At 36.1% G+C, this 27980-nt stretch overlaps 1 protein-coding gene across 6 annotated transcripts in view; it reads left to right on the top strand.

Annotated features, from left to right (window-relative positions):
* AGFG1 (ArfGAP with FG repeats 1) overlaps window positions 1-27980 on the top strand; it is a gene marked incomplete at both ends in the record, with an annotated part of 67257 nt that overhangs the window by 23981 nt on the left and 15296 nt on the right. For all 6 annotated transcript variants that reach the window (XM_079709899.1, XM_079709897.1, XM_079709898.1 and 3 more), the window contains 3 exons: window positions 17767-17882; window positions 21440-21602; window positions 22791-22944. In XM_079709899.1, coding sequence (XP_079566025.1) covers window positions 17767-17882; window positions 21440-21602; window positions 22791-22944 — 433 coding nt within the window. The remainder of the gene's footprint in view (window positions 1-17766; window positions 17883-21439; window positions 21603-22790; window positions 22945-27980) is intronic.

Genomic DNA, 27980 nt, shown 5'->3' with positions numbered 1-27980 from the left:
CAAGCTGAATCATTTATCCTGAATCTGTTTTTCAAGACCTATCAAAGTTTTTACCCTTCCATCAAGTCTTTCAGGAGTATTTTAGCCCACAGGGACAACCCCCCCCGCCCCCATACTTTAAGCTTTTTTTTTTTTTTTTTTAATATAGCACTGACTCTAAGATTTTACACAGATTTTTTTTATTGCTCTCATAGTTTCTTCTGTATTGGTCTTACATTATAGACATTTCCATGACATAATCTTATATACTTCTTCATTATACCTAGAGCAGTGAGAATGTATGCATGTGTGTGTTTGTGTGTGTTTGTACATATATGTAAATGTGTGTGTATTTTATTTTAAATTTTATTTTAATTTTGTTTTATTTTATTTTATTATTATTATATTTGTAAAAATTCCTGGGCTTTACTCCTCAGAGATTCTGACCCTGGGTGTGGGGTGAGGCAGAGGAGTGTCTGTCTGCATTTTCAGCCAGAGGCCCCATGTGATTCTGTTGCTGATGGCTACAGACCACCTTTTGAGAGAACCAGTATAGTAACTAAAGGCTCCATCCAGTCTAGACTCAATAATCTGTGGTCTAGTTTCGGCACCACTAATTGATAAGCCTTGTTACCTTGGGGAAACTCCTTTTCCCTGAGCTTCATTTTCCCTTGTACACTATGGGAAGTACCTGTCCTGCCTATTTGATGAGGTTGATTTGAAGGTAGTACATGTGAAAACATTTTGAAAACTGATGTATTATGTAGATGGAAGATGTCAGTTTTAAGTGCAAATGTACTTTTTCATTGACTTCTAATTCTAAGCTCAGGGGAAAAAAAAGTATCATATAGGAAAATGGTGTGCTTTGAACTGAATTTAGTTTAGGGAGATTTTTGCAGAATTACAGTCAATATGATGGTATTAATCAGTATGAAAAGTTAATTCAATAATAATAGTAACATTTCAAAAATTTTTAACTAAAAATATGTAATTATTTGAGAGACTAGCTTCCTAGTGAGATATTTGAGGTTTAAAACCATCTAGCTAAAATATCGAAGCATGTTCTGTATTAAAGATGCTATTTGTTTAACTTCTGCATATTTATGAAGAAACACATATTTTAAAGTCTGGCCTCTATTTTGAAAGAAAGGTGAGGTGTTAAGAGTTTCTAAAAATTCTGCTGAATCAAATCAGTAATGACATAGTAATCTTTAAAATATTCAGAGTGCATTCTTTGATATTAGTTGTTGGCTTTCAGAGAAATATCTAATAATACTAATTAACAAAAGGAATGTTGGAAATGTTATCTTTGTTTTGTGCATATTGTAGCTTGTTGATCTTTCTGAATGATGACTGAAAACTCAAGAGTATTGTAGAAGGAGCTGGATGGTAGTTTGTAACTACTCTGAGCATTTATTTAACATTTTATTGCATTTTTATCCCAGGTCACATTATTTATTTCCTTCTAACTCTTTGCTTCAGCCATTCTAGCTTCCTTTCATCTCTCAGCTTTTGTTTCTTTCTTTCTTGCCATTAAGTATGTTATCTTTAAAAAAAAAATCTTACTTGAATCTAATTAAAAATAAAATTATTCATTCTTTTTGTTCTTTTTTAAGCTTTTTGTTGTGGAGCTGCTCATATATCTACACAGTAGACAGAATAATGTACCAAACTCCTGTCCCTTTTTTATTATGTGAAGCAGACCTGAGACATACAATTTTCCTCTGTAAATTCAGGAACTAGATGTTATCTCTAAAAAAGGACTTTAAAAGAATATATAACACCATATCGTTTTCATATCCATAGAAATTAATAGTAATCTAATTACATAGCCAGTGTTCAAGTTTCCTTTTATTTCATAAATTTCCTTTTTTCTCTTCCCTTAAGCATATGTTTGAATATAGAGATGCAAGTAAGGCTCACATGTTATGAGTGGTTAATATGGGTTTTGAAACTCTGACAAAGGAAAGGATTGGAGGCTAGATGGGTCAGACTTTGGCCTGCCTAGGCCTGGCTGGGACCAGGCAACTTCCTGGGGCCTGTACCACTTGGTCTGTGGGATAGAGTCAGGTTTGTGCTGGGACAGTGGGGGCCTCAGACCGGGTGGTTACTCTGGGGCTGGATACATTGTAACTGGGGGCACTGCCGGCTCAAGTTCCTGGGAAACATAGCAGTTGAGGTGAATTCCAAGCTTTGCAGTCAAACTCATAGTACAAGTTCTCCCGGTACATATCTGAGTTGTAGTCTTTCACATGTGTCTTCCATTGCTCCAGCATCACCTGCTACCAGGCTGCTGAAAATCAATGTTGGGTTCTTACTGTAGAGCAGGAATGCTAGTTGGTTGCTACGACCAACCAGCAACCAACAACTGGCATTCATCTTGGCAACAGAAGATGCCATCTGGATGCAGGGTGCTTTATGAGCTGGTAAGAAGGAACTTAAGCTCTGGGGCCATAGATTTTTGAGGAATTGTTGATGACATCGAAGGTTTTTTGGTTCTGTTTCATGAAATTCAAGCCATCCTGCACAGGCAAGATCATCTTTGGGTAGTAGTAGCCATAGGCCATGCCCAGCAGGAACTTCTTAGAGATTTAGATGGTATCTTTTGTCAGTTTTCTCCTAGACCATGGGCTCCACCAGTTCCCCAGGGATGATCTCTTACTGGCCTGTGATGCTAGGATTTTCCCAACGATGGGGTGGCTGTGAGCAGTCATCTTCTGGCACCGGAACCTGTCCTGCTTTGTGCCACCTAACTGCAGTATGGTGCCATAAGTCTTACTGAAGGTGAGCAAGGTCTCCTAGTAGTGTGAGCGCTGTAGCTGCTCTGCTTGAGGGGGGCCTGGTTGGGTTGCCTGCTAAGTTGTCTCTCATAACCCCCTCTCATGGATGGCCATAGCAAGATCTTGTCCCCGGCAGAGGCTGCTCAAAGCCACAGCACAATGGCCATATTTGGCTGTCTTCTGCCCCCCAACTCTCAACATTTTATCATGAGAAATACATAAAACTTTAAAAATTATGCAGGCACATTAAACACGGTGCTGTATTTGCATTAGCAAATATCTGTGTGTGTCTCCCATTTGGTCATCCACCTTATATTTTTCTTGCATTTCAAAGTAATTTGCAAACATTAGTTCATATCACCCATAAAATCTTTTGTATATCATTAATTAGAATTCGATATTTGTTAAGATTTTTTTGAGGTATAATTTATGCACAGTGAATGTAAAAGTCTTAAGTGCACCTTTGGAAGAGTTTTGATAAATGTATCCAGTTTGGTAACCCAAAGTCCTATAAAGATACAGAACATGACCATCATTCCCCCAGAGTTCCCCTAACATCTCTTCCTGTTCAGTCCCTCCCCTTTCCAGAGGCAACCAATGTTTTGATTTTTATTCATACTCGTATAAAGAAAATAATTAAGAATGTGCTTTTTTTGTTCTACAAATAACAAATACTGGAAAGCGTATGGACAGAAGGGACCCCTCCTACACTCTTGGTAGAAAGGTAAATTGGTGCAGCTACTATGGAAAGCAGTATAGAGGTTCCTCAAAAAACTAAAAATAGAGTTGTCCTATGATCCAGCAATTCCTCTCCTCGACATATATCCAGACAAAACTATAATTCAGAAAGATAGATGCATCCCTATGTTCATAGAAGCACTATTCACAGTAGCCAAGACATGAAAACAACATGTGTCCATCAGCAGATGAATGAATAAAGATGTGGTACATAATACACAATGGAATACTACTCAGCCATAAAAACGAATGAAATAATGCCATTTACAGCAAACATGGGGGACCTAGAGATTATTGTACTACGTGAAGTAAGTCAGAAGACTTATCATATGATATCAAGTATGTGTAGAATCTAAAAAAAATGTTACAAATGAATTTACTTACAAAGCAGAAACAGACTTAGAAAACAAACTTATGGTTACCAAAGGGGAAAGGTGAGGGGGAAGGATAAATCAGGAGCTTGGGATTAACATATACACACTGCAATATATAAAATAGATAATCAACAAGGACCTACTGATTGCCTTTCTTTCGATTATGGATCACACCCTCTTGTGTATCTAGTGATTTTGGATTATATCTAGAGCATCGGCAGATGGTAGGTTGTAGAGCCTTTGGGTTCTGTCTTGTTTGTCCAGAAAGTATTGGTTTTGTCTGTTTGTTTTGTTCACTTTTTACTTTAGCAAACTCTGCCTCTCCTGGTGGGAGCCAGTTGAAATCTCTGTTCAGTTCTTTTAGTCCTTAATTGAACTGCTTTGAATTGTCCCTGTACATGCCTCGATCAAGGGTGAGCCAGAGATTTGTGCAAAGTCGTTATGCAAGTTTTGCAGCTCTCCCTTCTTGGACATACCCTTCACTTTCCAGTTGCTGTGGTTGTGAACTCTGTCTTTAAGCTTTTAGATTTGTGGATTTCTCCTTGAGTTTTGGCAGCTCTGCTTGGCAGAGGTCTGCTTTCAAATGATGATCTTTAAAAACAGAGTAGGTACTTAGTGCTGTTTCTTTCTTACAGGTGTTGACTCTTCTCCAGAATCTGTTTACCTGTGGTTGCTTTCTAGTGCCTTCTGATAATTCTTATAATGTGTGCTGAGTTTATAGTTGTTAATTTCTGGGAGCTGGGTTTTAATTTGAGCTACACTGACGTTACTGGAAGTGGAACCTGCTCTGCTTGTCTTTAAACCTTTTTTTTTTTTATTCTATAAGTTTCCCTTCAGTTATTTACTCCTATTCTCTCTCCCCCTCCCTTTTTCCCTTTCTCAGCTCAGTCATTTTTCAGTAGTCCCACTATCACGATTTTGCTGATTCTGTCCATGCAGTGTCAGTGTTCCTCTGTCATCTCAGTTCCCTATAAATTGATAGTCGTATCTAGTAGCTTCCTAAGATTCACATTTAATTGAGGGAAGAGGGAAGACTCAGTGTTACATAGGTTAGGTGGTGTGTTCTTTTGTGGAGAAACACATTTTCGTGTTTTTGTCTGTGTTGAGAAGGGGTGGCTAATACTCTGCCTACATCCATTAGTAGGGATTGTAAAATGGTGATAACTTAGTCTGGGAACCTGTAAGGGGATCCTTGAGACCTTTACAGGGGTTCTCTGAGGTCAAAAATTTTTTTTAATAATAATTTTAAGACTTGATTTGCTGTATTTACTCCCAGTCTCATGAGTATACAATGGAGTTTTCCAGAAGCTACATAACATAACAATGCAGAAGCTAATCAGAAATCAGCTGTCTTCTATTTAAACAGGTATTAATGAAATTTGCAAAAAATGTAAAGCAGTGTCACTCTTCTTGCTAATTTTTGCTTTAGAAAATATAGCTATTTTTACAATTAAAAGTTAGTTACATTAACATACAATAGTTTTATTGCTGTTAAAAGTACATTAATATTGCCTAGGATGTGGGAGTAGGGGTAATGTAGAGCGACTGCTAATGGATAAGGGATTTCTTTAGACGATAATAAAAATGTTCTAAAATTGAGCTGTGCTGGTGGCACAACTCTTGAATGTACTAAAAACATTAAATTGTACACTTTAAATAGGTGAATTATATGTTATACAAATTATATCTCAATAAAGCTTCTAAAAAGTAAAAAAAGTACATTAAAACTGTTTCTCATAAATATCAGTAGATAGAGTGCACATAAACAAAGCCATTTATGGTCCTCAACATTTAACTGTTTCCAAAATGAGTTAGTTCTGTAGCATCTCCCACAGTGACCAATCAGGGTGTGTGTGTGTGTATACAATAAATTGGTCATATATATATCAATGTGAAATTGTTTATTTGACTTATTTTAGTCAGTAGCAGTTATTCTTGTTGATGTTCAGTTGTCCCCTTTGGACAGTTAGATAATCTGTTTTGGAAAGCTACTATAATTTACCACTTCTGCAAATCTCATTTTTACTTAGAAGAGCTTTCCCTAAATTTTCCTTTTCCTCTTTTTATATTAACCTGTGAGCCATCTGTCTATTTGCAAATATTCAAAGAAAACTAAATGTTTCTTCTTCTCATGATTGATTTATGTAGAATATGGTACAGATCACGTTTACTTCAGAGACTTGTTTTGCATTTGGGCCAGTTAATCTCTCTGTTCCTTTGCCAAGGGCTACATTCCCAACCTTAGTCAACTGCCTGGCAAATGCGTGCTTTCAGTCACCAGGACAACCAGACAATAGAATGTCAGTCCAAATCAATCACTATTATTGAGCCTTAGATGAAGCTAAACAGTGGATGAGTAGTGTTCATGCTAGAGGTGGTGCTCTGGTGTTGATGCTATCCCTAAACCATTGATAATCCTTACATTGGATAGTTCTTACTTCATATCAAGACAAGTAAATAAAACTTCTTAATATTCAGTTCTAAATGAAGTATCAGACCAACTTGCCCATTCTCCTCCCTTGCTCACCTCTGTGTTTATTCTTGTTATATTCTGAAAAACGTAAAAAATTCTCTCCCTGTAGGGAGAGAAACGTAAACCTTTGGTAATTTTTCCTTCTTGGCAAGCTTGCTTATCAGATTCATACTGTCTTAGGGAATGAGAATGCTTTGCTTTAAGAGACTTCACAAATTAAGTTTAGAACAAATGGAACCAAAATGTTGGTGGGAATTTTTTTTTAATACCATTTTAGAAAATGGTTCTAAAGTTTATCCAAAAGCTCAAAAAAAGTAAAACTAGCTGGAAAGAATTTATAAAGCAAGGAGTAAATAGGATTGGCTCTAGTAGATACTAAATGTGTGCCTGTGTTTATAGGCAGTAATTTGCAATGTAAACTTGAAGTAATTAATTACAGTAATCTGAAGCTAGTGCAGGGCCTAGTAGACTAGATCTGTAGACTAGAGCCTGAGATATACTATAATCCTTATGTATATTAAATATGTATATGAAGTTATTATAAAATAAATTAAGTTCAGCAGTCTGCTGTGGAAGGAATTTGTTATTCAGTAAATGGAGAATCAAGTAGAATGTTAACTGACATGGTACACCAAAATAAATTTAAGAAAAATTTTAGAGTTAGGAAGCCATAAAAATATAGAAAATAGTCTCAAAGTATTTCCCTACAAGATACTTATTAATCTTAAGGGGAAAAATAGTGACTTTACTGTGGAGAAATCTGGCCTATATTGTTTTAACCAAGTGATTAAAGTTAACATCACCAGGAATGGGACAAACTGACATCATGTGCTTCCTGATACGATGCACTGGGAAGGATACAACATCACTTATGTGGTATTCCTTCCCAAAATGCATAACATAACTTTAATTATGAGGAACCTAAATTAAGGAACGTACTATAAAATAACTGACTTGTACTCTTCAGAGATGTCAAGGTCATTAAAGACAAAAACAGAGTAAGGAACGGTTCCCGATTAAAGGAGACAAGACAGTTATGGATACTGTACCAGGAGAACTTTTTCCATTAGCTGTTAAGGATACTGTTAAGATAATGGTTAGTCTGTGGATTAGATAGTAATAGTATAAAGTGTTAATTTCCTGATTTTGATAATTGTGTTACGGTTATAGGAAAATGTCCTCATTTTTAGGAGATACACATTTAGAGGTAAAAGGTTCATGTTTGTAATTTAAATGGTTCCAAAACTTTTTTTGGAGAGAGAATGATAAAGCAAATGTTAATCTTAGAGACTCTAGGTAAAAGTTTCATGTCTGTAATTTAAATGGTTCCAAAACTTTTTTTGGAGAGAGAATGATAAAGCAAATGTTAACCTTAGAGACTCTAGGTAAACAATACATGGGACTTCTTTCCACTACAATTGCAACTTTTCTGTAAAACAGATTATTTCATAACTAAAAGGCAGGCAAAACTAAATGGTAGTGTTTAAGGTTAGCTGACTACATATTTAACATTTAAACGTGTGGAGACTTTATAGACTAAAAGCAATGGAAGAAATCACAAAAGTAAAAATTGGCAAATTTAGCTAAAACATGGAAACTTACTAAAGACATAGCATATAAAATTGAAAGAGCAATACAGGGTACAGGGTAATTTACATATGTCATCTTAGTTTGATAAAATAGGGCAGTTGATAATCTTTCTCCAAATTACTTGTCCCTTTGCTAATATACTAAATCTTACATTTATAAAGCTGTTTATAATTTATAAAGCACATTCATGAATAGATGTGTTTAGGAGGTGGGGGGCAGCTTAGCAAGCTCATGCTCCTTACTGAAGAAAGCGGGGGGGAAGACTCCCTCTCCTGGGAAAACCACAAAACACACACACAACACACAAAACACACAGCTGTTTGGACTAAGAATGGATGCCTAACCCTAGGGGCCAGGGACTAATCAGATCCTCTCTTACGAAATTGAATTAAGGTTCACAGAGGCTGGATTGAAAAGATGAATCACTTAACCAAAAAGGCAGTATGTACTTGGGCCATGTGAAGTCTTTTTTTTTTTTTTTTTTTTTTGCGATACGCAGGTCTCTCACTGTTGTGGCCTCTCCCGTTGCGGAGCACAGGCTCTGGACGCGCAGGCTCAGCGACCATGGCTCACGGGCCCAGCCGCTCCGCGGCATGTGGGATCTTCCCAGACCGGGGCTTGAACGCGTGTCCCCTGCATCGGCAGGCGGACTCTCAACCACTGCGCCACCAGGGAAGCCCCCATGTGAAGTCTTAACAAGTAAACAGGGAAAAAGAAATTGTACTAAGATAAGCAAGAGCAGGGATTAGACATAGTATGAGAAGCAAAAGTGATAAACTATGTGTTTGCAGGGGGCGGGGTGTGGAGAAGGACTTTGGAAACAGGTAATCAGACTGCCTAGGTCCCAGATGGCTTCCTGTTTGCAGCGCAGGTTCCCATGTTTTAAGTGTTACTGTTCACTTTGCATAAACTTGTTTTATCTGATCAAATGTGGCTGAGTTTTGGTTCTTTGCAACCTACATGGAATGCAATTCTGACGTTAGAGACATTAAATAAAACAAGGCATGAGAGTGTACTGTGAGTTGTATATACTGACTTTTACCATAGGTGTCTGAATTAGATCTGCTGGTCTCCTTCACAACTCACAAACACTTGCAGTTAAGGTTTATTGCTATTTCCACTTCATTTAATTTCTCTCTAGTATCCTAAATATTTTCTTCTTTTATCTTTTCTATTTCTTTGTAATTATCAGTTATTTTGAAAAGTGTTACTCTCTCCCTGAAACTTAAACTATGGTACTTTTCTCCTTCATTCTCAAGTGAATGGGTATGTATAATAAATTGGCCCTTAGGTAGTCCTCACTCTTGGAAAGTTCTTCCTGCAGGGAAAGGCTTCTTTCATTTTATGTTCATCTCTCTGTTGTTATTCCCCATGCACATTATAACACAGACTTCAAAAACAGGCTTTTATTTATTATACTATTTAAATCATTATTATTCTTGGATGCTGGGATGGTATCATAGTAAGTCCACGTTGCACGTAATTCAGGCATCGGCAAGCTTTTTCTATAAAGAGCCAGATAGTAAATATTAGGCTTTTGTATCATACAGTCTCTGTTGCAACTACCTAGCAAAGCAGCCCTAGACAATAGATAAACAAGCAGACATCGCTGTGTTCCAGTGAAACTTCAGCTGTAAACACAGGCTGTAGGCCAGATTTAGCCTGGGAGGTGTAATTTGCTAACCTTTGGCCTAAATTTGATTTGAGAATTTGGATCAGTGAATTTATTACTTCTGCGTAAGTTGGTAAGCTGAATGTTCTAGGTCAGCATGTATATTTTAGATGGAACGAAGGGGAAAAAAAGATAATTTCTACTGTATATATATTTCAGGGCTGTTAGGAAGTTGCTTCCACCCATGCACCAGATATTTATTTAGTGTCTGCTCTATGTTTGGCAGGCACTGAGAATACAGATAGTGGGGAATCGGAGAGAAGGTTCCTGCCACGTGAAATTTACATTTAGAAGTTGTGAGATAAAGGTCTGTGAAAATAAATAGTACATTGTGATAACGTGTATATGAGTTTTGGTGTGGGGAATGTTACCCCTTTGGAATGGGTGGTCAGGGAAGACTTTATGAGGGGGCCTTTGTGGCTGGAAAGAGCGATGATGTAAGATGAGTTTGCAGAGTTAATCAGGCGTGAGATCCTATGGGGCCTAAACAGGTGGTGATGAAGGATTTGATTCTTAGGCTAAGGAAGCCATTATAAGGTAGTTCATGCTTAAATTAAAAAACAACAACAACAAACTAGGATTAAATAAATTGGATTTGATGTCTCATAAATCTGATATTCCCTCACATACCCAAATTATCTGTCTGGTTCACAAAGGCTCTGGTGTCCCGGTGGTCTGCACATACAGCTTGTGCATGCCTGTTTTCAATGACTCAGTTGCATATGTTCTAATTCTTGCTAAAACATTTTTTAAAACCAAATTTTAAGATGGAATATACCATACAGTCTTCAAAAGATGTAAATAATTGCAGGACTATCTGTTTCTTTGCAAAAGGCATATGGATAGTGTTATTTCTTTAAGCACTATTAATGAGAATAAATCCTTTATAGATAGGTCATCACTGAGAAATACCTGTCAGCTGTTGACCTAGAAATACTAGCATAGTCATGCTCATGTAGACTTGGGTGAGTGTAGAAAATTTTAATCATGTACTTGTTTTTTCAGTATTTAACTTAAATCATGACATATATATGAGATATTGTTTCTGATTGTTAATTTTTAGGACAAAATAAGGCAAAAAAAACCCCCAAAACCCTTGTTTTCCCTTTTAGGGAAAGATGTTATGTTGCTGATAGAATTTGTGTAGGTCTATCATAACTCTCCAGAGAGCTTCTAATATTAATATTTATTTCTGCTAAATTTTTCTTTCTGCTTCCAAAAAGTGGATGTTAGTTACTTGCTCATGAATTTTTCAGTTCTTTAAGTTTCCTTTTTTTTTTTTTCAGTACGTGGGCCTCTCACTGTTGTGGCCTCTCCCGTTGCGGAGCACAGGCTCCGGACATGCAGGCTCAGCGGCCATGGCTCACGGGCCCAGCCGCTCCGCGGCATGTGGGATCTTCCCGGACGGGGGCACGAACCCGTGTCCCCTGCATCGGCAGGCGGACTCTCAACCACTGTGCCACCAGGGAAGCCCTAAGTCTCCTATTTGTTCCTATATTTTATGGGCAGTACTGTTAACTGCTGTAATTATATCTAACAGAAGAAGGCACTCCATCTCTCTACTAAGGAGAGAAAGGACAGAAAGGAGTCTGAACTCTAGTTGATGTGTATAGGTTGGCTTAATGAAAAAAGTTTCTCTACTTCCAGAGAATCTTTCTGTCCTTTCCTTATTTTTATATCTTTGGACCTAGAGGTTGCAAGCGGGGTCATGTCACATTGTTTATTCTTTGTATCTCTTTTGTGAAAATAAGGGGTTGTCTGAATCTTAAAGGTAAGTATCCATTCCAGCAAGTTTCCACTCTATTTTGTTGTCCCTGAGAGGATTATAAAACTGTAACATGTTATCTCTATTCATATCTATTTGTCTGATGCAACACTGTTTTCTTACTCTTCTTTTTATATGTGAGTAATTGAGAATTAGTATGGATGTTCCCTATTCTGGTGTTCATAATTGAGTTTGTGAAACTGCTTGCACTGCATGTATTTACTATCATGATTTAGGTTCAGTGCTGCATAGCTTTCAGCTGCCCTTCTAGCTCTGTCTCCAAGCACCTGGTTTGTCTGGATACACAAATGGGTTTTCTTGCTTCCTGGCTTCTGCGGGGGTGGTGGGGGGCGTTCAGCTGATGGAGAACATTGTCAGCAGACCAAAGAAAGGAAGGAGGGAAAGGTTAAGATAAATTTACTTCCTTAACTTCTTTCATGTGGGATTTCTGTAGCCTGGCTGCCTCCTTTCATTGAAGGTCAAAACTCCCATCAAATAGCCCTCTTAGTTTTAAGGTTGCCAACCACTTCCTCTCCTTCTACCTTCATTGCCAGTGGGTGGTGGTAGGTCCTCCTGTTGCTAACCCTGGGACACTATACTCTCACTTGTGATTTCCTTACAGCCTACCTACACTTTAAACAGTCTCTATTAAACTTCTCAAATTACCCAAATTGAGTGTGCCATCTCTTTCCTAAGGCAACCCTGACTGATAAATATACTTTAAAGTATTTTAGATTCTGTCAGTGGTTATTGTGATTGCAATCCTAAGTGGATTAGCACTAGAATAAGGGAAAAAGTTATTCTGACAGTTTCATGAACTTATTCTGTTGGTTGATGTGTGATTTTATTTTTAATTCCTCCATAAGATCTGGTTTTGGGTAGTATCGGCCTGGTTACTGAGCACTTAATATGGCACAACCCATTGTTTTAAGCATTGTGGGGAATTCAGAAGTAGGTGAGACACATGCTCAGTAATTCTAATAAAAAGGAGTTTGTGGTAAGTTTCATGTGAGAATTACAAGTGCTATAGTAGTTCAGAGAGGTTGATTGTTCCATTAAGACCACTTTGATTCCATCTGCAGCAGGACTGAAGAGAGACCTACAGTTTCCTGTGTTTCTGGTAAGGCCTGTATTTCCCAGTCCTTGCTTACTTCATCACCCCATAACACACCAATGCAAACCACATAAGATACCAGGCCCCACAGTAAGAATAACTAATACTATTTAAAATTCACTTATATATACCTGTTCTGAGTAGACAACATATTAACTCATTTAACCCTTCCAACGTCTCAGTGAAGCAGGTTCTCTTACCTGAGTTGGAATTCACATTAAGGCAGTCTGATTTCCTAGTCTAGGCTCATAACTACCATACCTACAATATTATTCTCTAATTAAAACTATCCACCTCTCCAGAGAGATCATCAAAACGAATCCATCTTATATGCAGCCCTTTCAAATGATGGCTTTTAGGTATCCTCGTTGCTCCTCAGTGATGTTTCAAGGCCTGCAGCCCTGTGTTCCTCTTGCCAGTAGAATTTATCACTTGCTCTGTCATCCTGTTGCAGTCATACCAGTTAGCCCCCCTCATTCAGTATAGATTTCAGCACTTCACGTAGTGAGTGTCTTTCTTCCACTAGTGTTAATCATTTCTGCCAATCCCAGTGTCTACACAGATAACTCAGCCTCTGGAATTCTTTGACTTATTATGTCCAGTAATCCTTCCTTCTGTTTTAGACTTTATTTATCAGTAACTGTATTACTTCTCAGATTTCAAGTGTAAGCATCCTGTTCTCTGACCATCACTGCTTCTCTCTTCCCAGCTCATTTCCTCTAATTTCTTACTCCAACAGTTCTGGGACAACCTTAAGAGAGTCCACTGACGCTAAATTTCTTTGTTGTGTATCATCCTTACTGTGTTTTCATTTTTCTTAACCTAGCTTTTATTCTGTGGTCTGTTGTTATAACCACTCACTTTAACTCCTGTTGTATTTTACCTGATTAAAGCCAATACTCTACCTACTTTGTACCTAAACAACCAGATGAGACTGGTGGAAAACACACCACTGTCTTGACTAGTTTCACTTTAAATACTTGTGACCTCAAAACCTTAGTGCTGCCTGCAGTTCTGGTTGGTTCACTCTCCCATTTTTCTTCAGCTCTGAAGAACCCTCCCTTTTCAGTTGATGGTGTTTATTATTTTACTTTAAAAGAAAAAAAAAACCAAAACAAACATGGAGAAAGGAGAACTTTATACTTTCCTATCAGCAGATCTACAAACCTGAAAGAGCAGTTTCAGGAGAATGGTAGGAGCAGAAGCCAACTTTTCAGGGACTAAAATGTGAATGGATCCAAAGAGATAGAGGCTGTGACATTTTCCCAGATGTATCTCTGGAACACTGTCTTTATTTAATGACTCTTGCTCAAGAAAAGGTTTAGTGGCTAAGTAAACTTGAGAAGTGCTGAAAACTATATATAGTATTTATATGGAAAGGAAGTTTCCATTTGCTGGCCTAGATTTTACTAAAGCATTGGTTTTCAAACTTTGGCCTATTTCACAGTCACCTGAAGGGCTTGATTGCTGGGGAGCCCTCCAGAGGTTCTGATTTCACAGGTCTTGGGTGGCTCCTAAAAAATTGCATTTACAACAAGGTTTTAGGTGACACTGATGCTGCCGGTCCAGGAAATTGGGGAATCCCATTTTGAGAGTCACTTCACTTGAGTAAGAATTCAGCTGCCAAGAGTGGCAGGTATAGTTAGGATTTTGAGCAATATAGCAAATAGCTATTGTGGGATAGCATAGTCAGAAGAAATAAGAGCTGACTAACAACATGATGGAACTTTGATAGTAAGATAGCAGGAATTTGTAGTGGACCCAAGCAGTGAGTTTTAATTATTTTCTCTAGCAGTTTGACCTGTCAGAGAGAAGGATCAGAACCACCAGCAGTTGGTACAGAATTTTGAGTGACTCCTACAGGCTGCTAATGGCAAATATCTATAAAATTTATCATCAAGCACTCCATCTTTGCTTTGTATTCCCATGTTGAGTGCCAAGACAATAACTTTATGATCTGTCTTTAACCCATCTCCTTTTTATGTTTGTATCAACACGTTTATTATTTACTATTCATTAATTGTTTTTAGTTAAAAAAATTGTATATGTTAGTTAATAGGGGTTTTGGAATACAAAGACTAAATGTCATGAAGTGAATTAAACTAATTCTGTCAATTACAGTTAATAAGTCTTTGAGCAAATTTCTCTTGTTTTCTCACTTGGGAATTTTTAAAATAAAAGAATTAGAAACTACCAGTTCTCGCTTTACGAATGTAATTGTAAAGCCACAGAATCTTTTCCTGAGGAGAGTCTCATGCGGGTTTTTTTTTTTAATATTTTAATTTTATTGGAGTATAGTTGATTTACAATGTTGTGTTAGTTTCAGGTGTACAGCAAAGTGATTCAGTTATACATATGCGTATATTCATTCTTTTTTAGATTCTTTTCTCATAGGTTATCATACAATATTGAGTAGAGTTCCCTGTGCCATACAGTAGGTCCTTGTTGGTTATCTATCTTATATATAGTAATGTGTGTCTGTTTATCCCAAGCTCCTGATTTATCCTCCCCCCTTAACCATTAGTTTGTTTTCAATATTTGTAAGTCTGTTTCTGTTTTGTAAATAACTTCATTTGCATATTTAAAAATTAGATTCCACATATGAGTGATATCATATGATATTTGTCTTTCTCCGTCTGACTTCACGTAGTATGATAATCTCTAGGTCCACCCATGTTGCTGCAAATGGCATTATTTCATTCTTTTTTTATGGCTGAATAGTATTCCATTGTATATATATACCACATGTTCTTGATCCATTCCTCTGTTGATGGACATTTAGGTTGCTTCCATGTCTTGGCTGTTGTAAATAGTGCTGCAGTGAACATTGGGGTGCATGTTTCCTTTTGGATCATGTGGTTTTTTAAAAGTAGCTAAATATCTGTTGGAGAAGCTGGCCCTCTACAGGATTTATATAGTATTTCTAGCGTAAGTTGCATTACCATTCCTGGGTATCTGAACTTCTTGGGCTTTGCCACTGAAATGTTTTTATAATGAGATTGTGCCTTCACCTAGGCCTCGCTTGTGTCAGTTGTACTGCCTTAATGACTTTGTAGTATCTGTACTGAGCCTAGAGTAGGAAGGAACCACAAGAAATTCTATTTTGAACATGCTTGGGGTACATAATAAGAGAGGAAAAGGGTGAATCCTTTTTTCCTGTCTTTATTTCTCTCTTACCCACTTCAGTGAGGAGGTAAGCTTGAGAAGGGTGCTACCTTTCTGTCTGATTTCTCAAATCTTTGTCAGGCTTTTGAAGTTAGATACTGCCTTCTTTGCAGTGTTACAACTGGTTATTCTTTAAAGTAATATAATTTTGGAAACTTGTGGGTGTGTTTTTATAGCATTACTGAGGAATAATTAATTATAATAAATTGTGTATATTTAAAGTGTACAATTTGAGTTTTGACATATGTTAAACCATCATTACAGTAACAAGATAACATACATTTTCATCACCCCCAAGAGTTTTTTGTGCCCCTTTGTAATGCTTCTCCTGATCTGCTTTCCATCACCATAGATAAGTTTACATTTTCTAAGATTTTAAATGAATGGAATTACATAGTATGTACTTTGTAGGGGATGGTTCTGAGGTCTGTCAATCAGCATAATTGTCTTGAGGTTTATGCACGTAGTTTCTTGTGTCAATAATTTGTTCATTTTTATTGCTGGATAGTATCTTACTTGGATATTCCACAATTAATCCATTTACCTGTTGATAGACATTTGGGTTGTTTTCCGTTTGGAGTTACTAGCAGTAAAGCTGCTGTGAACATTTGTGTACAAATCTCAGTATGGACATATGCCTTTATATTTCTTGAGTAAATACTTAAAAGTAGGATGGCTGGGTCATATCGTAGGTATATGTTTAACTTTTAAGAAACTACCAACTGTCTTCCAAACTGGTTGTACCATTTTTACATTCTTGAGAGTTCTAGTTGTTCCACATTCTCACCAGCATATGATATGGTCAGTCTTTTTTTCTTTTCCTGGCTAGAACCGTTATTATTTCAGAAATAACCATCCAGTGTAACTTGAGGTGGTTAGAATAGTTATTTCTGGATGGCTGTAATAAATATTTGTCAAAACACCCAAGTATCTCAATAATCATACACTTACTTCATAAGAACTTCCAAAAGTTCTTATGTATCAAAAAAAATTACAAATGGCACAAGAGAGTTAATGGTCTATAGAGGAGAGAAGGAAAATTATTCTAGGGGAAATTCTGATGAAGCATTTTCTCCAGTGCATTTTTGATTAACATAGTTCATGAAAAAAGCCTTGCTTTGCCTTCCTTTAGTCTTTTTTGTTTTTGGCCATTCTAGTGGTATGTATGGGTGTCTGTGTAGTGGGGTCTCAGTGTTTTTTAAATTTGCATTTTCTACATGACTAATGATGTTGGGATGCTTATTTGCCATTTGTATATCTTCTTTGGTGAAGTGGCCAACTTTTCTGCCCACTCTTAAAAAAATACTGATCTGGGGTCTGTTTTATCACTGAGTTTTAAGAATTCAAGGTTTTATACATTTTGTAACTACCTTTTTTCAGTTGGTGGCTTGCCTTTTCATTTAATTTTTTTGAAAAGCAACAGTTGTAAATTTTGATGAAGCCCACCTTATACATTTTTTCTTTATAGTTCTCTTTATGCTTTGTGTCTTACTTGAGTTCTGCATCATTTCATTTCTTTGATTTTACTGAAAACTTAAATAATCTCAGATTCTCATTTTTTAGTCATTAGGGAAAAAAAGCATAGGAGGTAATTAAAAAGCTAGAGTTGTATCTGCCTTGTATTTGTGTTATGTTTTACTTTAATAGCATATTACTTATGATTCTAGTACTTTTTATTTGTTCTTTTTGGTTGATTTTTAAACTCGTCAAGGATTCAGGAAATTGCCACTCACTGGCCTAATTCCTTTGTTTTACGGGGTGAAGGAACTGAGGTTCATAAAGGTTACATGACTTTGCTAATTGTTTACAGTGTATGATTATTTTAAGACCAAACAATCTGAGGTCCTCTTAAATGCCATTTCACTGTTTGTTTCCCTGTGAGGAGCTGTTCTTTGTGATACTGTTGATAAGATTTTACTGCATGCTGTAACATTAAAATAAATTTAGTTCCTTCATTTGTTGCTTCTTCATTGATCATTGTGATAAACATCCTCATTGAAAGCAATATTATTAAAATTAAGTAGGTTATCTTTCTGAGAGAATCTTAATTATCTTAAAATTTCATTAAGTTAAGATGTCGAATTTAACACTTTTGTTTTTTTAATTCTTTCCAAAGGTCTGTAAACAGATTTGGCTAGGATTATTTGATGATAGATCTTCAGCAATTCCAGACTTCAGGGATCCACAAAAAGTGAAAGAGTTCCTACAAGAAAAATATGAAAAGAAAAGATGGTGAGTGAATAGTTTGTGTTTAGAGCAAAGCCTCCCCAAATCACATTAATTATGGGTAAGATTAGTATAACAGGAAGGACGGAAGGAAATAAGAAGGTAGGTAGGTAGGTAGGGAATAAGGAAATAGGTAGAACTCATTATACTTTAGCTTTTTATTGAATTTGGTTTCCACAGACCTTTACGTCTGCTTTATCTTAACTCATCTGTGCCTAGCAGTAGCCTGTTTCTTATCACCAGGCCTCCTACCCTTTTTGGGGAAGTTAGGGATTCTTCCTTCTAAACCTTCTCTATCCCTGTTAGCTTCTCTAGACATTTTAGTCTTATAAAGCCTCCTTTCTTAAAATCTTCCTTCATTTAGCAAGTGTTTATTTACTGTCTTTTATATACTAGGCACTATGCTAAAGCACTCATGAAGCAATCTATTCATTCACTTAATTGCATGTTGTAGTAATTCTTTGCCCAAAATATCACTCACTGCCCAACCAAGAAGTCATTTTACTCTACCTGTTTAAGAAGGAAGATTTTATACCTTTTTAACTAAATCTGTCAGATGTTAATTTTTAAAAAGGAATTAAAACAGGTATGTATTGGCTAGTAAGCCTTTTAAAGCAGAGGAGGGGGTATATTCGTAGAACTAGTAGTGTTCAATTACTTTGAGCTCTTCATTTTTACCTGTATGAGTACAATTTAAGTCAGTTTACTGAGACTCGATGAATTCTTGGTTGTTTCTTTATCAATATTCAGTAGTGTATATTTTCCTTCTTGGGACATTAAGAAGATGAGAGAGAGAGTCACAAATAGAAGGAATAGGTAATGAGGAAGTACATGGCCTCTTGTTTCCCTGAGGAGCTGTATTTGAACCCAGAGAATATCTTCAAGAGCTTGTTTTGGTTGAGGGAATACTTACCATGGTTATGAGTGAGATATCTCTACCTTCATTAGGTGAGCATAGTGGAAAGAAGTGGCTCTGATTTGTATGTTCTGTGAACTTTGTATTCTTACTGTTCCCTAGAGGAGACTAATTTTTGCCTGGGCTATATATTCAGCATTACTAGAAACATTAAGTATGAATATAGAAGAAAACATATCAGTAAGATTTGAGTTCAGGAAAGAAAAAACTTAGAAGATGCGGTGATAGTAAAAACATGGTGCCATAAATGATTCTCTTAAAATGAAGTGTATAATTATCTTTTTATCATTTTAGTTCTTAATTTCTTAGACCTTTTCCTAGACCCTTTCCTGTAGTTAAGACATTTCTGCTTGATAGCCTTGGCCTAATTTTTGATTTTCCCAACAGTTTTACTTTTACCAGCTCAGAGTTAGTTTGAATAGGACTTATCTGGGATTTCAGACAGTTTAGCTTCAACTAGTAAGAGAAAAGTGTGTGTGAATAAGGTTTATAGAATTAAAACCAGGAACCCCCCCCCACATTAATAATAATAACAACAAAATAAAAATAATTCATTCAAACAGTAAGCAAATAATTGTAAACCTCCAATAATTGTAAACCTTCAATAATTATAATTTGTGTTATCTTTTCTGTCCTGAGAAACAGGATAGTTAATAAGAGTAATACAAATACAAACTTCAGTTGGTGGGTAGGGGAGAGGGAGTGACCAACATTCAGCTAGGCTGGGACCTGTGCATTTTAAACTCACACTCCTGCATACCTGCATACCTGTGATGTGTAACTAGAGTGGTGCAGTGGTTTTTTTTTTTTTTTTTTTTTTTTTTGCGGTATGCGGGCGTCCCACCACCACGGCCTCTCCCGTTGCGGAGCACAGGCTCCGGATGCGCAGGCTCAGCAGCCATGGCCCAAGGGGCCAGCTGCGCCGCGGCATGTGGGATCCTCCCAAACCGGGGCACGAACCTGCGCCCCCTGCATCGGCAGGCGGAACCCCAACCACTGCGCCACCAGGGAAGCCCCTGGTGCAATGGGTTTTTAACAGGACATAAGCACTATCCAAATGCAGTCTCCCTAAAAAGCCTCACTGGGCAACTATACTTAAAACATTGAGACTGTTGCTGTCATCTAAAGGGATTTTGAAATTGTTCTTTTAACCAGTTTTCAGACTCAATTCCTGTGCTATACATGCTTAGCTGTTTTACTTTTAGTTAAGCAAACCTTTGAGCCAAAGACTATTATCTGATTTTATCCTTTAATAAGACTTGGCTATACTCAGAAATTGGCATTATCACTGATAGGCCAAATTATGGGAAAGTGTGACTTCCTGTTTTCTCCCATACACTGGAAAAAACAAAGCAGTTCTATTGTTCGTGATTATTATATAATTTGATAATAGCCAACACTTGTGTAGCTAACACCTGTACCAGAAAAGTGTTCTAAGTACTTCATAAATGTTAACTTGTTTATACCTCATAACAACCATATGTCAGTGTTTTAGAAGAAAATTTGGATGCACAGAGAGTTGAAGTAGTTTGCCCTATGTTTCATAGCTATCGAGTGATGGAGCTGGGATTTGAACTCAGATTCTAGAACAGAGTAGAAAAGCTCTGTTTTTCTACTTCTCCCACCTGTGTGATACGGGGAAGGAGGGTAGGTAGAACAAACCCCAGAAATACAGAGATCGAAAGCTCGCACATAATCCCAGCTCTGGAGATTAGCGTTGCCAATATTTGGGCATTATATTCTTACTACCTCTCTTTCCTTCCTTTACTCCCTTGATCCCGTGAATTCTTACATGTCTGAGATCAAACGTGAAAGACCTGTAAAGTCTTACGGACATCTTTGCATGTCAAGACAGAGTAGCTATGTATTATTCTATTATATAGATGTTAGTATAATCCTTTTAAGCATTTTTCTCCTGGTGGATTTTGGTTTATTGTCCAATTTTTTGAAATTTTAAAGAGTGCTGTGATAACCTACGTATACATTTATGTGTATACAGTTAGTCAATTATTTCCTAAGGATAAGTTACTAGAAATGGTACTTCTGGGGCACAGTATACCTATTTATGTATTTTAATAGAGAGTAACACATTTTGTAAAGTTTATACTCAGATCAAATGCGAATGTCATTTTAATTTACAGTTTTATTTGGTTACAAGTATTTTCATTTCTTTGTCTCCCTTGGTGAATTGCTTCTGTCCATTTAAAAGTTGGGTTGTTAATCTTATAGATTTGTAATAGACCTTTATATTTTGGGCTACTAACTGTAATATAATAAATGTTTCTCCTTCCTTCTGCTCTGTTTTCAAACGTTATTTATGAGCGTATGATACTTTGGTTTTTATTAACTATCATCATGATTAACTACGAGTCCTCTTTTTTTAAAAAAGCAGCTATTTAATGTATTGTATTTATTAGAAAAACTGTAAGTAAATAATCGAAACAAGTTTTGTGGTTAGTCTTTATTACCCTTTCTCTGAACATTTTAATTAAGTGTAGTCTTAAGCTATCAGTTCTAAGACAGTTTTGAAATAAGATTAATATCAAAACAGTCTTGTACAGAATTAGAATTAAGCTTATAATTTTGAGCTTAGTGTTCCCTACATCTTCCTTAGTTAACTGGCTGTTTAACTTTTCATATGTTTTAGGTATGTCCCACCAGAACAAGCCAAAGTGGTGGCATCAGTTCATGCATCTATTTCAGGGTCCTCTGCCAGTAGCACAAGCAGCACACCTGAGGTCAAACCACTGAAATCTCTTTTAGGAGATTCAGCACCAGCACTGCATTTAAATAAGGGCACACCTAGTCAGGTGAGTAGTTTTTAAGTCTTTGTAGAGGCTTCTACTTAAGGAGGATTGAGTACCATGAATTTGGGAATTCATTAAGACAGTTGCATAACCTTGTATACCAGTAACATTATGTCCTAATGGTTTATAATACATTAAAAGATACTTGGTTAAGTGGTTGGAATGTGTCTTATGTTTGTTCTTTTTGCTATTGCGAATGCTATTGTGAATACGAGTTTGTAAAGCTGTACAGGAACATTGTTATAACTATCAACATATATGTATCATATGTATCATATACAGTGGTAAAACATGAATCTGTGGTGACCATCAGAGTTAGAACAGTATGGCCTCTGTGTTATTCTTTTACAGGAAAGGATTTCTCAAGCATAGAATTTTTTCTCCATCCTGATTGTGAAGCATGTTTATCATTGAAACGCAGGTGGCTTTGCATTACATAGCATATTCAAAAAACTGAAGTCTTTTCAGCAGTTGGTGTCTAGAGTTTATGCTTCTGTACTTCGTGATAGCGAGCTGTGACAGATCTGTTACTGTGTGGCATTATAATGTCTGTCCTACACAAGAATGATTCTGAAGCATGGTACTATTTGAATTAAATTCCACCTTTTTAAATAATGCATATACTAGGGCATCTAGATAAGTTGCTCCACTTTCATCAAAGGTTTGAGTAGAAAATGAGAGAAGGGTAAAGTCAGTATATTGTAACTCTTCCCATGGATAAAAGATTTGTTCTATGAAAGCCTTATCATCATACTGTCTTAGCAGTAAGTCTGTCTCGTGTCATGAGGTGTAACAACTGTTGAAATTTCCACTTTCATCAAAGGTTTGAGTAGAAAATGAAGAGAAGGATAAAGTCAGTATATTGTAACTCTTCCCATGGATAAAAGATTTGTTCTATGAAAGCCTTGTCATCATACTGTCTTAGCAGTAAGTCTGTCTCGTGTCATGAGGTGTAACAACTGTTGTAATAATATTTCATTGCTTTTGATTCTGTACTTAACATTGAAAGATAATATGGGAATAGATGTTGAAAATTTGTGCTTTGAAAAAACATCAAAGAACTCAAAACTCTACAAATAGAAGATTATGTAATCTTTAAACTGTGTTTTAAGCTTGGTGAATTGGAAGTAGTGGTATAAAAATTCAGCAAATCTGACTGGAAGCTCTTTATAGTTAATATGTGGTTTATAGTCTCCTGTTGTAGGTCGCTCTCAAGGGCAGCAGCAGGAAAAGAAGCAGTTTGACCTTTTAAGTGATCTTGGCTCAGACATCTTTGCTGCTCCAGCACCTCAGTCAACAGCTACAGCCAATTTTGCAAACTTTGCACATTTCAACAGTCATGCAGGTAAGTTTTTTTCCAGCAGTTTTGCCAGAGTGATTGAATAATCATCAAATTAAATGTACACTAATTTAAGAATTGATTTGGTCATTTTGAAGCAGTTTTATTTGATAATTTGAAACTTTGCTTTATGTTTTTTGCGTGTATATATTTCACTGTTTTTTAAGCATAACAGAAGCCACTGCTTACTGAATTGATTTCCTATTTGTACTTTGGGATTTTATTTTACCTTCTTTTATTCACCTATGAAATTGTGATGCTATCCCACTTATTTTTTTTCCTTTCAATTTCATGTCCTGGCTTATAGTTGGATAATAATGGTACAAAGTATGTCATGTATATATGCATCCAGAAATGTGCCTTTTGAGATAGTTTGGAAAATTATAGAAAACCTGCTCTTCAGCCATATTTCTTTCTATCAAGCATTGAAGGAATTTTTTGTTTTAAATACCAGTGGAAACATTTTCTAAGAATATGCTACAGAAGAAGTTGTGGTGCGATTTATGTACGTTTGTGTGTGTGTGTGTGTGTTTGCTTTTCAAAAGGGATTCTAGGATGAGAATTTCTTTCAGGAGGGATTGTACTGAGAAGGGTAAGAAATCGGGAGGCTCACGCTGTTAGGGCTGTGGTAGGTTTCCATCTGCTTTACATTGGCTGAGCCCAGAAGTCCAGAAGGAGGCTGAGGAGACTCTTCCTTTCATACTGTAGGTGGGAAACCAGTTCCCTCTCTGAGCAGACAGGAGCCCTAGCTTCTGTCCCCCCTCTTGCTTTCGAATGGTGGCCAAAAGAGTTGGTGGAAGAGTCAGTGAATAGAGAGTGACCCTTCTGTAATTTATGAGTATTCTGCATTTATCTCAGTTTTAGGTTTATGGAAATGTAATTTGAAATGATGGAAAAGTAACTGCCAAACTCTTTTGTAAATTTTCAGCTTATTTCATGACTTATTTCATGTTTCCCTTGTGTGTGTGTTTTTGTTTTGTGTTTTTGTCTCTAAACGCAATTTGTGAATATTTGCAAGTCAGGGAATTGATGTTACACTTTTCTGTGTAATCATATTAGCCAAAAATAGACAAGACAGTGCAGCTCCACAGACTAATTTGTACCGTGATTACCCTCATACTTTTGATAACTCCCTTAAAATGCTTTTTGAAAATAATTGTCATTATTTAATTGTAGAAAATGTTAAAAGAGAGAGAAATGTATGATTTTATCAGATTGATAGAAGGTAGTAAATCTTAACTATTTTGTCTCTTTTCCACATATGGCAAAAATGGTAGGACGGATGTGTCTGTGAGGAAGTAGTTGAATAACCATGTAGATTAGGTCAGGTTGCCTGAGAGTAATAGTTTTTTAGCCTTTTGTATTTACAGATGACTACTCAGATCACTTTTCTTACTTCATTTGATTGATCCCAGGAGCATAAAATATATATGGATATTGCAAGAACAAGCTAATAAAATTACTCATTTATTTTCCCTTCTAGTATAGTTGATGCCATCTTTCACATTTTACCTTAAGTAAGTTTTAAATCGGTGTCACGGTTCAATCTGAAATGTCTTTTTCCAGAGTCTTTGCAAGCACTCTGAATTTTACTTTTCCATACATGGTTCATAGATAACAAAGTCATTGATAGCTGAGTTTTTGCCCTGAAATTATCATTAAAAAAAAAAATACATTAGGTGAAAATTTTCTCCTGAACACATTGATGTGACAAATGGAACTTTTACTAGCAAACAGTAATTATTCAGATACGCCAATCTGGCCGGCATTGTTTTAAAGAGAAAACTGTGCTTTTGCAGATGGTTCAATGGGTTAAAAGCCAGAAGTCTTTACCCTTCTTTATTTGAACATTCTGGCTGAGTTGGCTTGTGTGTGGATATGTGTCAGTGGTGGGGTCAGTATTGTGTTCAGGAAAAGTCATCTTCTACAGAAATAGGCATGCAGTTAGAAACATAATTTACTACAGCATGTAATAGTTATTTTGCCTGGTCATAAACGTATCACAAAACCTGTGAACTGTAAACTGTAATTGATTCTGGCCACACCTTATATGAGGGATGTCAAACTCAGTTGCCTTGCCACCCAGTTAACACAAATGAATAATATAATGCAGTGCCCCTTTAAAAGGGGGATGGTCTATAATCTCCTGTTGCCACATGAAAATACAGGCTTAGGATTACTAAATACACTGAAAACTTGTTATGTAATGTGAAATGCTCTCTTTTTAAATGTTAGGAATTAATGAAAATAAACTGTCATATAGGTGAAACAAAGTCTGTTGGTTAGCTGAATTTGATGAGGGTTGCCTGTTTCCATCCTCTGGTCTCTACATTTTTTTCCCCTTTCTCATGAGTATCTGTTGCTCACCGAAGAGTAAAGACAACTCTTGGCAAGATTCAGGCTCATTAACTTGGTGCCTTAAATTCTAAATTCTGAGTTGACTCCTTTGTACTTTTTGAATAAGACTGTGTAAAAAACATCTTTATTATTTTGTCACATTCTTTTTAGTTTGGATTTCTTTGTGTAGAGATTGTTTGAGGTTCCAGATAGTAATTTTTGTTTATTGAATTTATTAGTGTTTAATTTCCGAAGTTGTGCTTATCAGTTTCATTCTGCAACACTTTACAAATTTAAAAAGTTACTATAATCAGTTATTGAAGACAGTAGATTCAGTGTCTACAAATAAAAACGGATAGAAGTATTACAAAACCCTGTCTTGCTATAGTGAATAGGTATTTGATGAGTGTGTTTGATGCTCTGGTTGGAAAACATTGGGAAAATATAAATGTGATAAAATAGGCTTGCCCAACAAAATGGATTGCATTGAACTGATTTTTTTTCCCCTGATGATGTTTGAAACATGTTAAATGTAAAATTTTCCCATATGATGTTCTCTAAGTATAAGTTAAATGTAGAATATGTATTATTACAGGCTACAGATATGTTCGAGGTTATAAGCCACAAACTAGCTTAGGGACCCAGTTCTTGTTTCTACAAGGGACAGATGTTTCATTTTTTGTTCTCAGCTGTACAGCTAAGTGTTCAAAAAACTTGGAAACTTGCGTTTTGGAATATAATCCACTCTAAATTTGAGAATTTCCTATATCGTGTTCTCTATTCATTTGGTTTATAGTTATATTATCTATTTATTATCTATTTTGGCCTTAATAAACTTATTTTGTCTTTTAGTAGAATTTTCTTCTCTTTGGCTTAGTATTTCAAAGCTCTTAAGAAATTTATTTCTGTTGTTTCATAAGTTGTAGAATCATAGTGTTTGTTGGTTTTGCTAGTAGAGACCATCTAGCAAATCTTCTCATTTTGTTAATGAGAATACTGGTAGAGTCAGAACAATTGAGGGACTTGTCCAGTGGTTTACAGTTACTTATGTTAGGATGGAGTTCCCTGATTCTTATCTTAGATTCCCTTTTCACTAAACTGTACTTGCTTACTGGTGTTCTCAGCAATGCTAAATGGTAACTGTATTTAAACTTATATTTAAACTGGTATAGTTATTCCTTTCAAAATATTTTTTAGGAAATTTTTAAAATTTATTATTTATCTATTAGTATTTCTTCCATTATATTTCTTTTGGGGAAAGTAAAATTTCAGCCTGTAAAGAAGTTGAATTTTATCATATTAAGTAAAAACAGACAAAATATTGTAGGGAGTCCAGAATACAGAATTTATATTGTTAAGCAGTAAGCAGCCTTTTAATTTAGATTCTAGTGTATAGTGCTTAAGGGCCAGGTCAAATGTGTTTCAAAAAGGTTTTCAAGAACGCAGTGAGCAGTGACATGTGGGGATAGCACTCCACTCGTCAGAAGTGGTAGGTGCGAAGACACCAGAAGGGAAGTGGCACAGGTGTGTAGGAAAAGGGGGTTACTCTAGGTACATTCCTCCCCCGCCCCCGTCATATCCATTTAGATAGATAAAACAGAAATTACATGAAATACTGTTAAGTTTTCCTTAGAATAATGTTTTACTTTGTTAATGGGAAATTTTTTTGCTTAGTGACTTCTTTTGGTTTGTTTACAAGTAGAGTACATATTCTTTGAAAAAGCTTGGCGAACTCAGGCAAACAAAGAAGGAAATGATACCTACCTGAAATCTCACCACTTTGATTTAACTAAAATGCAGATTTTCTATGCACATGATGCCATGTTTAACGAAATTAGCAGATGAAAATGTATCTGGAATTTATTAACCTATATCTTATTTACTTTGCTGTAAGTATTTTTGTATAGGGCTAAATATTCTTTTACATGAATTTTTTAAATGGCTGCATTATATTCCATTGTATGATGTTCCATAATATATTTAAGTGATCTCTCGTCGGCCATTTGAGTTTCTCAGTTTTTCATTATTATAAAAAACACATTGTTTAGCTGTTAGATTCAGCCATGCTCATTTGCAGTATTCTCTCTTTACAAAAACTACCTAGAATTGCCTGCAAAGGGTTTAAGTGGCTCACTCACTTTGTTGGTGACATATAATCTTTCTCCATCTTTTGGACATGATTTTCGTCCTTACCACTTAGCATTCCCTTTCCTGCATACCAACCACTTCTTATTCTTATCTTATCCTCCATAAAAATCTTATCCAGCATCTGTTTTGGCCTTAAAAAAAGTCTTTTGAGTTATTTCGTTTTACTTACATATTTTAACTTCAGGGAAGCCTAGAATTTTGCTCTTAGGTTGGTGACCAGTTGGGAAATACCAGTTGGTCTTTTTCACTGGGTATGAGGTGCATTTATGCTATGATTTTTACGTTTTTATCCTTTCTTAAGTTTTAATATTTTTTTTAAAATGGCAGCCTCCTAATAAAATATGAGTATCTTCAATGTATTTGGTGATCATGTCCTTCTTTTTATACACTCGAGTTTTCTTTTTATACACTCGAGTTTTCTTTTTTTAAATATGCTATGGTGTGACATCATTGTAAACTCAAAAAGCAACCAAAAGATTTAATGTAATTAAGCCATCTTTGTATCATTATTTTAGATTCACATAACTGATGAATTACTTATCACTATTTTAAATCTG

Source organism: Hyperoodon ampullatus (assembly GCF_949752795.1).
Source record: "Hyperoodon ampullatus genome assembly, chromosome: 8".
In the NCBI taxonomy this organism is placed as follows: Eukaryota; Metazoa; Chordata; class Mammalia; order Artiodactyla; family Ziphiidae; genus Hyperoodon; species Hyperoodon ampullatus.
Note: the sequence above shows the minus strand (reverse complement) of the source record. Positions and strands in the feature narration are given on the sequence as shown.